This window comes from Haliotis cracherodii, unplaced genomic scaffold, assembly GCF_022045235.1.
Source record: "Haliotis cracherodii isolate W230 unplaced genomic scaffold, xgHalCrac1.p SCAF_8, whole genome shotgun sequence".
NCBI lineage: Eukaryota > Metazoa > Mollusca > Gastropoda > Lepetellida > Haliotidae > Haliotis > Haliotis cracherodii.
This window is the reverse complement of record NW_027266341.1, coordinates 4,578,322-4,588,615: the sequence shown is the minus strand read 5'-3', so window position 1 is coordinate 4,588,615 and position 10,294 is coordinate 4,578,322. Positions and strand designations below refer to the sequence as shown.

At 39.2% G+C, this 10,294-nt stretch overlaps 1 protein-coding gene across 1 annotated transcript in view; it reads left to right on the top strand.

Moving 5' to 3' along the window:
- The first annotated feature begins 2,065 nt into the window (after positions 1 to 2,065).
- LOC139449727 (uncharacterized) overlaps positions 2,066 to 10,294 on the top strand; it is a 28,919-nt gene continuing 20,690 nt past the window's right edge. The window contains exons 1-4 of the mRNA XM_071231246.1: positions 2,066 to 2,312; positions 7,147 to 8,065; positions 8,435 to 8,585; positions 10,045 to 10,160. Coding sequence (XP_071087347.1) covers positions 7,153 to 8,065; positions 8,435 to 8,585; positions 10,045 to 10,160 — 1,180 coding nt within the window. The 5' untranslated portion in view covers positions 2,066 to 2,312; positions 7,147 to 7,152. The remainder of the gene's footprint in view (positions 2,313 to 7,146; positions 8,066 to 8,434; positions 8,586 to 10,044; positions 10,161 to 10,294) is intronic.

The following is a 10,294-nucleotide window of genomic DNA, read 5'->3' as shown; positions in this document are numbered from 1 at the left end:
GGTTTGTTGTTTAACACCGCTCTCACCAATATTCCAGCTATATGACGGTGGTCTGTAAATCATTGAGTCTGGATCAGACAATCCAGTGATTGTAATCATGAGCATCGATCCACGCTATTGGGATTGATGACATGCATCAACCAAGTCAGCGAGCCTGACCACCCGATCCCTTTATTCGCCTCTTACAACAAGCATAGTCACCCTTTACGGCAAGCATGGGTTTGCTGAAGACCTATTCTACCCCGGATCTTCATGGGTTTAAATGTAAAATAAAAAGACAAATGTTTTCTTTATATTCCCGAGGATCAAACACGCAACCTTCGTATAGTCCAGTGAGAGTACCACTAGGCTAAAGAGGCACTGACAAATCACAATGCTTTTAAGAATGTCTTTTTCAAGCACACTGCGCCAGCAACAGATATTTTATGCCTGTTTCCTTTAGTTCAAAGAAAGTATGTGTCATAGCGACTGATTTACGACACCCATTGTCTGAAGAACATTTGATTACAAAGGCTCATTACCCTGAAGCCATGACATCTATATGCCTTGAAACACTTAATTGCTGTTATTTATAAGATGCTAATCCTATTTGTTAATCCCCATTTTTGTGTACATCGACCGTCTGCCATCCTGAATGAGATGTGCAAGTATGTCACTGATGATTTACTGTTTACATTTATATTTATTACTTACTAAATGTCAGGTGACCTTGGCTATATAAGCCTTGGTCCAGGAGAAAAGAAAGGTCTTACCCTTAGCCAAGACAACAACCACTAACACTATGTGCTGACCTGCCACATAGTGTCTTTTGTATTTATATATCTACATGTATAAAGTAAAACTGTATATATCTCCAAGTTGTCACTTCCTACAGAGAACCATACGTCGGCCCCTTGCATATACAAGTGTGCAAATTATTCATTAATCAACGTCAGACCACACACGTTGTTATATGTTTGAAACATAAAAATGTTGATAAATGTTGTTTTAAGTTTCATTTTTCAGTTCATAAGTTAGATAAAACACTTCCCCACAGGCTGATGACCATCAGTTTTAAATGTCATAAAAACCCTCGGACATGCTTTAGCGTACACTAATCATCGGGAGGAAGGGATGAGTGACAGAGTCTGCGTTATGTTTTGGGGTGTGTGTCAGTGTAACCATCTTCATATATAGGTGTTGGATCTGCTCCTCCAGAGACGATGTTACACACATCGAGTTAGCACTGTGACTGAGTGAATGCTGGTGTTGTTAGAATGACAGCTGTAGCACTGTGATGACTTCTTGAAGTGTACACATGCTAGAAGAGACTAGATTTAATGCCTACTTGGATACAATTGCACACTTGGCTGTTCCTCCACATAGTGTTGTTTTTTTTCCACATACAAATACTTTTTTAAACTGCTATTTTCAATATGCTATTTAAAAAAAAATACATCTTGACTGTTTTAGTGAACAGTGAGAACATTTTAACATTCTTTCCATATGTTAAATTTGAAATTTGACGTTAAAAAATCTCAGCTAACTTTTATGAAAAAAATAAATCTCAGTCTCTCAAAATGAAGAAAAGAAAACATGACCCACCTCCAAGTATCAAATGTCCCGCCCCATAGAGATTTTAGTGAGTGAATCTGGAAATTAGGTGTAACGCCCCTTTGAACATTTTTTCTCGGCATGTTGGCTTTGTATTTGTGTGGGAGGATTAAGACATTAACACTTATGCACAGGATCCAGGGGTTGATGCACACCCCACCCTTTTTAAAGCATACTTGAAATCCTATTCATGTGTATGAAAAAAACACCATATATTAACTAAAACCAGAGACCATATAATAGATATGGTCTCTGCTAAAACCTTTTTGTGACATGTTTTCAACAGAAATAACAATCAATTATTGTTTGGTGGACAAACGCAAATTGTGTTATAAATTATGTACTTACATTTTTGTGTTGTAATTCCATGTTTGGGAAAGAGCTAAGAAACAATAAAATATTTTAGTGGTATGCAATAGAAACAAGACTAAGGTTATTCCCCTTTTGTTGTTGCACAACAGAGACGAAAATCACTCTTCGAACAAAAAACGTGCTTTTGCAGATTTGTGTAGATGACTGATTATATCTTACAGATGTACCGATTGACGAAGTTTTATTTGATTTTCTCGGAAATTTGCAATAGCTGACAGTCGTTATACCACGGTATTTACTGTTGCTTTTCATCACTGGACGTTGACAGGTTTACGCAAATTACGGTACGGTACTTCCGCGTTTAGCATACAGTTATCAACGGAGCTGTGTGGACCATCTGAATACAAGTATGTATGCATGTATATTGTATTATAAATAATTCTGACCAAAAGAGCCATTAACCCTCAATATTTCACACATGGTAATGCTTCTAAATTGGACCTGTTGTGCAGATCGCGGATAACCGCAGACGAACTCGAGAAATGAGAAAGATCGAACCGCAAATGGAAAGTAATTTCGTTATACCCTATGAAATAAAAAATGAATTGCGCTAAATAAAATATTAATTTTGTTCCAGATCTAAACAACCCTCATCTTTTTAGGGTTACAAATTTTCTTGGGGTACGAATTCGTTTGGGTTACAACTCAATAGTGGTGACTATTGGTCTGGAAATCACTATTGCGATAACTATTGATATTGCAAGCAACTATTGCGATAAAGATCGATAGTTTTCAGTGAATCATTTGAGACGGATTTTAGAGTTGAATTGAACCTTGGAACTGAAGCTTCCTTTGAATGTGATAACCATAACAACAGATAAAAAGTTAGTTTGAGACATGACTGATTTGTTTTTTTTTTACCCTAATAATTTCAGAAAAAGATACATCCACATTACCATGTGTTAATTACTACCACTCATGATGAAAAGAAAAACAAATTTGAACAGCATTGTGTGTATTTTATTGATATGGTAAATACAATCGAAACTATCAATATTCCTAACTGAAATCGATACTATCGGAAACTGATTTAACAATCGATTTATTGACTTTATAGCAATATATCAATATTTCAATTTATCGTGACACTCCTACAACCCAATCAGAGTAGGCCAATATCTTGTATCCACACAGGCGTATTATAACAAAAATTAAGATTGTGAAACTTCAGTTGGGAAACAGTGTTTTTGTGTTTAGTTCAGTGATCAGAATATGTGGGAGGTCGCATCAGGTTTACTCAGAAACCACAATGGATACGAGGATAACATTTTGCACACATTGTTAAGGGATATATATGTACATCAAGTTTGAAACCAACAATTGAGATTTTAATATTTGACAGACGTATTGCCCTTGTTTGATCTTTTGGTTTTGGTGCACACTAAAACCAGTGGTGACAATCTTCCTGGAAACCACTATAGATGACATTATGAATGCATCATTGTGTGATGAACAAATTTGAACACCGCAATCGAGAATTAATATTTGACAGAGTTATGGCCCTTGTTTGATTTTCTTTTATATACTCATGAAATAATAATTTTATGTCAGCTAATGAGAAACTAGTGAAGGCGTTCATATAAATGTGGAACATCAACTCATGGGAACATCAACTCAACATGACAGATTTGGGGTGGGTCTGTAATGATATGGAGGGGGCACGGGTGGCCCAGTCGTCTAAGGCGCCGCAATTCGCTGTGCAGAGTTGTGTCACTTAGGCACGCCAGAAACCTATGATTGTGGGTTCGAATCCCGGATCGCCCCAATTATGTTTCTAGGTTTGTCAGCACCATACCTGTGCTCGTGGGTTTCACCGAAGTGGTAAACGTCTGAGACCTGCATCACTCCGGGCTTTCCTCCCACATTAAGCTGACACGCCCTGATATAACTGGAATACTGTTAAAAGCGGGGTTAAACCCAACTAACTCACTAACTCACTGTAATGATATGGGGCATGATCACTATGAATGCCACTGCATTTTGTCCATGGAAGGTCACTGGACAGTATTAACGAGACAACATATTGGCACCAATAGTTCAGCCCTTTACGTGCCATGCTGTTCCATGCAAGTTTTGTCTTTTAAGATGATAACGCTCGTGCCCACCATGCACTTATCGTAACTGACTACCTCCAGTAGCAGAAGATCACCAGAATGCAGTGGCCAGCTTTGACTGCTGTCCTGAGACGTGTACACAGACATCAAAGGCAACCAGCTATGTTAGCCGAACTAGCCAAGACTCAACAAGTGGAGTGGACCAGAGTCCCTCACATTGTCATTTTGCAGATCGATTCAGACCATGCCACACTGCATAAATGAATTTTTGACCAATTGTTGGTGCATGATTTACTTTCATTAACAGACACCCCTGTCGTTGTTTGCGTCCTTACAGAATACACTGTCAACATGTTTGTTAATTGTTATGTTACGACTATTTCTTCCTTTTTCTTATCCATCCCTTACCCTCACTTGATACCTCTTTGTATTTCTGCAATCATCTGTTAGTTTCACATATCCCCAACTTTGTTTGGAGTGAGTATTTAATCTGATGAGGGGAGGGATTGTTTCAGGAGCATACTTCAAAAATCTTAAAATATATTTTCATGGAACTTTGCATACACTTCAGGCAAGCGCTGAAGTGGTGGTTCCTTTAAGTGTTTTTTTGTTTTGTTTTTAAAAAAAATTATTTGTTTTTGCTTTTTCAATGCAGCAACTTCCGTTTAACATATAATTTGGGGTAAACCTTTCTTTCGGAACTTGAAACTTTGCAAATGTATATAACCAGCCTTGATTATCAGCCGAAACAGATTCTATTTGTGCATATAGATCTAGCGGTGAAAATTATATGAATGAATCACTGAATGCACTGATGACACCAGGTCAGGACTCATAGCTGGCAACTGCCACTGTTCTATAGAAATCAAAGATTAGTTATTAACAATTGTCAGCTTGCAAGGAGGGCACTGATAAGGACGACTCCGCCTTCTTAATGAGTATGTATTTTGATAGATATAGAGCACGGTAATGATACTTTGGAAGACTGATTATATGTAGTGTTTATACTGACAATTAATGCGATGATATTGAGTTTATGTTTGACTGATGACTGTCAGTTTGTAATAACTAGTACCACCAGTCAGATTTGTGTAGATATCCGGATATATATACACATGCACAAAAGTTAAGCACCACCATATTCATAGTCTCTTGATTTCATGTGTGGGAATCAGAAATACGAAATATGATGATGTATGACTGAATTAGGCTTCCATAGTTTCATGAACGCAAATTTGTCCAGATACAAGGAAAGCGTGCTTTACGTGTTGCTGCAGTTCCCCTACCCTATAAATAGTGAAATTCAAGTTCCAGACACGTGGTTGCATTTTGAGGATAGACGTCTTTTCAGGATAGTCAGACGAAATCCATTTGTCACTTCAACAAATTTAAGACTGCAGTGGATTACCCATCAGAGACTCTCGACGTTGACCATAAGGCGTCGCCTCAGAGCGGCTGGTTATAACACCAGAAGACCAGTAAAACGTCCTCAACTGACTGAGAGGCACATGCGGAATCGTCTGATATGGTGTCGTGCCCGTAGTCGATGGAACTTGGCCAACTGGAGAAGGATCCATTGGTCTGACAAGTGTCGAATGCTGCTACAAACTGTTGATGGTCGAATACATGTTTGGAGGCAACGTAACACTCGGTTTGCATCAAGGAACATCCAGAAGACCTTAGCATGTGGCAGGGGGTCTGTCATGATATGGGGCTGTAAACCGCCGCTGGTGACAATTCGTGGAAACCTGAATGGCCGACAATACCAAAATGCCGTTTTTCGTCCAGTGGTAGTCCCTCATTTTGACAACCATCCTGTTTACATGGATGACAATGCTAGACCACACAGATCTCGGGCAGTTTTGGCTTATTTGCGTCAAGAAGCTATTGCCATTCTTCCTTGGCCGGTCTGTAGTCCGGATCTTAATCCGATTGAGCATCTCTGGGACATTCTTGGCAGGAAAATCAGACATGGTGATCCCCCAGTTCAAAATCTCGCTGGACTTGAAGCTGCACTTTATGAAGAATGGATCTGTTTGCCTCAGAGAAGCATTCAACGACTTATAATGAGTATGAGGCGTAGGGCTGAAGCTGTGGTCAATGTCCGTGGATCATACACACGTTACTGACGTTTCTGTCTTGCAATAGACTATGCACTCCCCAGGGTGTCTATGTGACACCTGATATGGTCTGCTGATATCATCATGATCATGACACATGACAAAAAAAAGTTTTTCAGTGTTTTCTAATCCTTCAATTTCTGGTCTTCAGTAAAATTCCATTCTGCTTATATTCTTTTGGAAAACAAGATAACCTTGCTTTGGGACAACTTTTGCATCACATGAGGTTTACATATACGGCTTATAACAATTGTACATCTTGTTATAATAGTCATCATTAAGTGCCAAAAGTAACAGCTCACAAATATGGTGGGTGGCGCTTAACTTTTGTGCATGTGTATAGTAAGATGAACATATTTTGTAATTTCTGGATAAACATGATAACTGTTGTTCCATGTTTACAACTGTTATCAAATTTAGTTGATAGTATAATAAAAAAAATAATAGCACTCAATTATTGAAGTTTCTCCTTTTACTTATACATGTATATTGAATACTGGGAAATGTATGGGCAGCCATTCGGTCAAAAAATACAAAGTTGAAATAAAGGACAAAAGTACGCAATAATAGTCAGATGTTACTTATGAAGTATTAAATGACGTAATACATCGTGCACCTCGGCATGCAGTTATCATATACACAGCAGAACACACAATTAAAATGTTTACTAAATTGCAGCGCCATCTTTATGGTCAACGTCCTTTAGTAGTTTATTGTCCTTTCGTGCGCACTGACTTTCTTTTGTACACATTGTTCTTTCTTTTCATATGTCGTCTTTTCGTAACATTTGGCTTTTTTGCGTAGGTTTGTCCTTTATTTCAGCTTCGTATTTTTTTCCTGGCGTATGTTTGTTTTGTATTTTTACCTTTTTCAGTAACATTTAATACTATATTCGTAACATTTGACTATTATTGCATACTTTCGTCCTTTATTTCAACTTTGTATTTTTTGACCGAGTGGCCACCCACAGTAATGCTTACTTCCAATCAGGTGTTTCCCTGTTTCAGTAAAGCATGGAAGAAGACCTTGCTCTGGGCAGACTGGTGGCCCAAAGGAAGCAGAGGCCAGTCTTTGCCCGCATGATCTCCTGGGAAATCACACCTCATGAAGCACCTGGAGGAACAACATGTGACCAGGTCTCAAACTCCGACAGTGCTGGAGATGCTTCATCAGAAAACGAAGCAAAGGGAGATAACTCCAATGACAGCGATGAATCAGAGTATTTTTCTGCTGAAGAAAGAACAAGTTTATCTGACAGTGATACTGACCTCTTGAATCAGTCTACAGATAACAAGGCTATAGGTGAAGCAGCCCTGGTGTCTTCTGACAATACAGACAGTGTGTTTGACAGTGTTGACAACAATTCAAACCAAACTCAGGTGGGAAGAGATAGAGCTCCAAGTAAGAAACAGAAAAAGAGACGGAAAGATAGATTAAAAATGCAGTCAATCTTATATGCTGACTATGATGCCCCATTTAGAAATGTTGAAAACATTGACTTTGAAGTTGCAGATCTTGTTGGTTATTCTGATGAAAATTCGCGTCCCAACATCCGAAATGTGCCGACATTGTTTGAGTTATGTATTTGTTCAATTTCAACCAAGGGCACCCGTCAGAAACGACAATCGACAAGCAGCATGCCTCGTCCCATGAAACATGTTTTGTATGAGAGAAGGAGAGACCAGGCCTTTACAAGCATTCAACTGTCATGGCTGTATCGTCTCCTTGCCTACATTGAAAAACAGGAGGCAGCTTGTAAGAGTACATGTACGTTAAAGGCTCGAAACATCTGGAATGATGATTACTGTGCTCAGGAAGATTACACTGGTGGTGAAGTCACATCAATATTACCATATTCCTATATTAACTACAAGCGGACTTATTATAGTCATACGGGATGGCATCATCCATTTTACAGATTGTCAGGTGAGTTTGAGTAGTGTTGATAGCTGACGGATGAATTGCCGTACATTTGTCCACACTGTTTTGTGATTCTACTTTCATCAGTGAATATTTGCCTGAAAACTATTGTCCTGAAAATGTAATCCCCCATCATACATATGATTAAGTTCCTTGCAGGTTATTTAAATTTTGGTATATACCAGTGTTTAATTTTGGTGAATTTGGAACATATGGACATAAGGATCAATATGATCATCATCTACTGAGCTTCCCCTAAATTGTTACAGAATAATCTTAACCATGTTTCAGTAGAATAAGGTAATCTCTGTATTAAAAATGATTAAAGGATAACAGCAGTGGTGGCCAGAAAATGATTAACATTTATGTTGACAGTGGTAGCAAGTGTGATAGAGATTATGCTACCTCAGCATATTTCTGCCGGCCGTCTCCGTCACTCGTCCCGAGACTGCAGCTCGGAGTCCCAGCTCGTCCAGAAAGCCACTGATGCCATGGTCTCCTCTGTCAGGGAAGTTCTGAAGAAAAGGTAAATTCAGAGTTATTTCTAGTTCAGGATGTAAATGATTATAAAAACATTTATTGCAAAGTACCTTAAGAATTCCGGCTGAAGTAAGAATTGTCCTAAGTAAGGGGATTGGGTGGTTCAGTTCTTTGTCTGAACTGTTTCCCAGTATTCATCCTCAGATTGCATGGAAAGTTGTTCATACTTTCTCTGGTTACAATCACTGGTTTGCCTGGTCCAGACTGATTGTTTCAGGGGTATATTTAACCAAAAAATTGATGTAGCCAGCAGTGCATGTTCCTTTCAAAAGTCACTGGTCCTTCTCCAAACTAACTGACCTACAACTAAATGGGGGAGGCCACACATTGGCTGAACCTGAGGTTGTGTAGCCACCTGGCAGGGCTCTGAAAATGTTAGAACTCTTCACTCCTAAAACTTTTTTTCCTGCACTCTTAGATTATAACTTGACTTCTATTTTACCTCCTTTCAAGACAATTTAGGAGCAAATAAAGAAGTTGTTGTACACTACATTACAAAATGGTGGCTGGTTGTCATTCTACCAAGATGAGCCAATTAAAAATATTAAATATACACAGAGAAGGGGTGTAATTTTGACGAGCCAGATGGGCCATCTACTTTACTTACTTTGTAATTTTAACTTGACATGGGCCATCAGGCCATCAGTTAAATCACCGCCTGTTGTTTACATGCTACTTTGACATAGCTGTAATACTGGTGGTGACAGGTGCTTTAATCATGTTAACCAACATTCACTCATACAGTTATTTGCTGTCTGGTTAACATTTTCTTTAACTTGGATAATGGATGTGCCTGCTCCAATTTATTGCTCACAGGGCTAAAAACATACCTCTCAAACTACATGACACATGCAGCTGAAACTGAGGAAGCACTTCCCTATGTGTTCTGGTTTCAGATACCCAGCTGTGGTTGAGGTCTTCTTTGATGACGCACTGCCCTATGTGTTCAGGTTTCAGATACCCAGCTGTGGTTGAGGTCTTCTTTGATGACGCACTTCCCTATGTGTTCTGGTTTCAGATACCCAGCTGTGGCTGAGGTCTTCTTTGATGACGCACTGTCCTATGTGTTCTGGTTTCAGATACCCAGCTATGGTTGAGGTCTTCTTTGATGACGCTCTTCCCTATGTGTTCTGGTTTCAGATACCCAGCTGTGGTTGAGGTCTTCTTTGATGACGCACTTCCCTATGTGTTCTGGTTTCAGATACCCAGCTGTGGCTGAGGTCTTCTTTGATGACGCACTGTCCTATGTGTTCTGGTTTCAGATACCCAGCTATGGTTGAGGTCTTCTTTGATGACGCTCTTCCCTATGTGTTCTGGTTTCAGATACCCAGCTGTGGTTGAGGTCTTCTTTGATGACGCACTGCCCTATGTGTTCTGGTTTCAGATACCCAGCTGTGGTTGAGGTCTTCTTTGATGACGCACTGTTCTATGAGTTCTGGTTTCAGATACCCAGCTGTGGTTGAGGACTTCTTTGACAAAGCACTTCCCTATGTGTTCTGGGCTCGGGGAAACTTGAAGTTTGCTGCTGAGTGTTTTGTTAGACTTGCTCTAACTAATGAAGGTAATTTCTTCAAATACTATTGACTTCCTTTGCAATGAGAGTATGTTTATCCTCTCTACAGTGTGTTTATGAATCTGGTTGTCTGGCAACCAGTTATTTGTATGTCACAGTGGTTTTATGCCTTGTTCCATGTT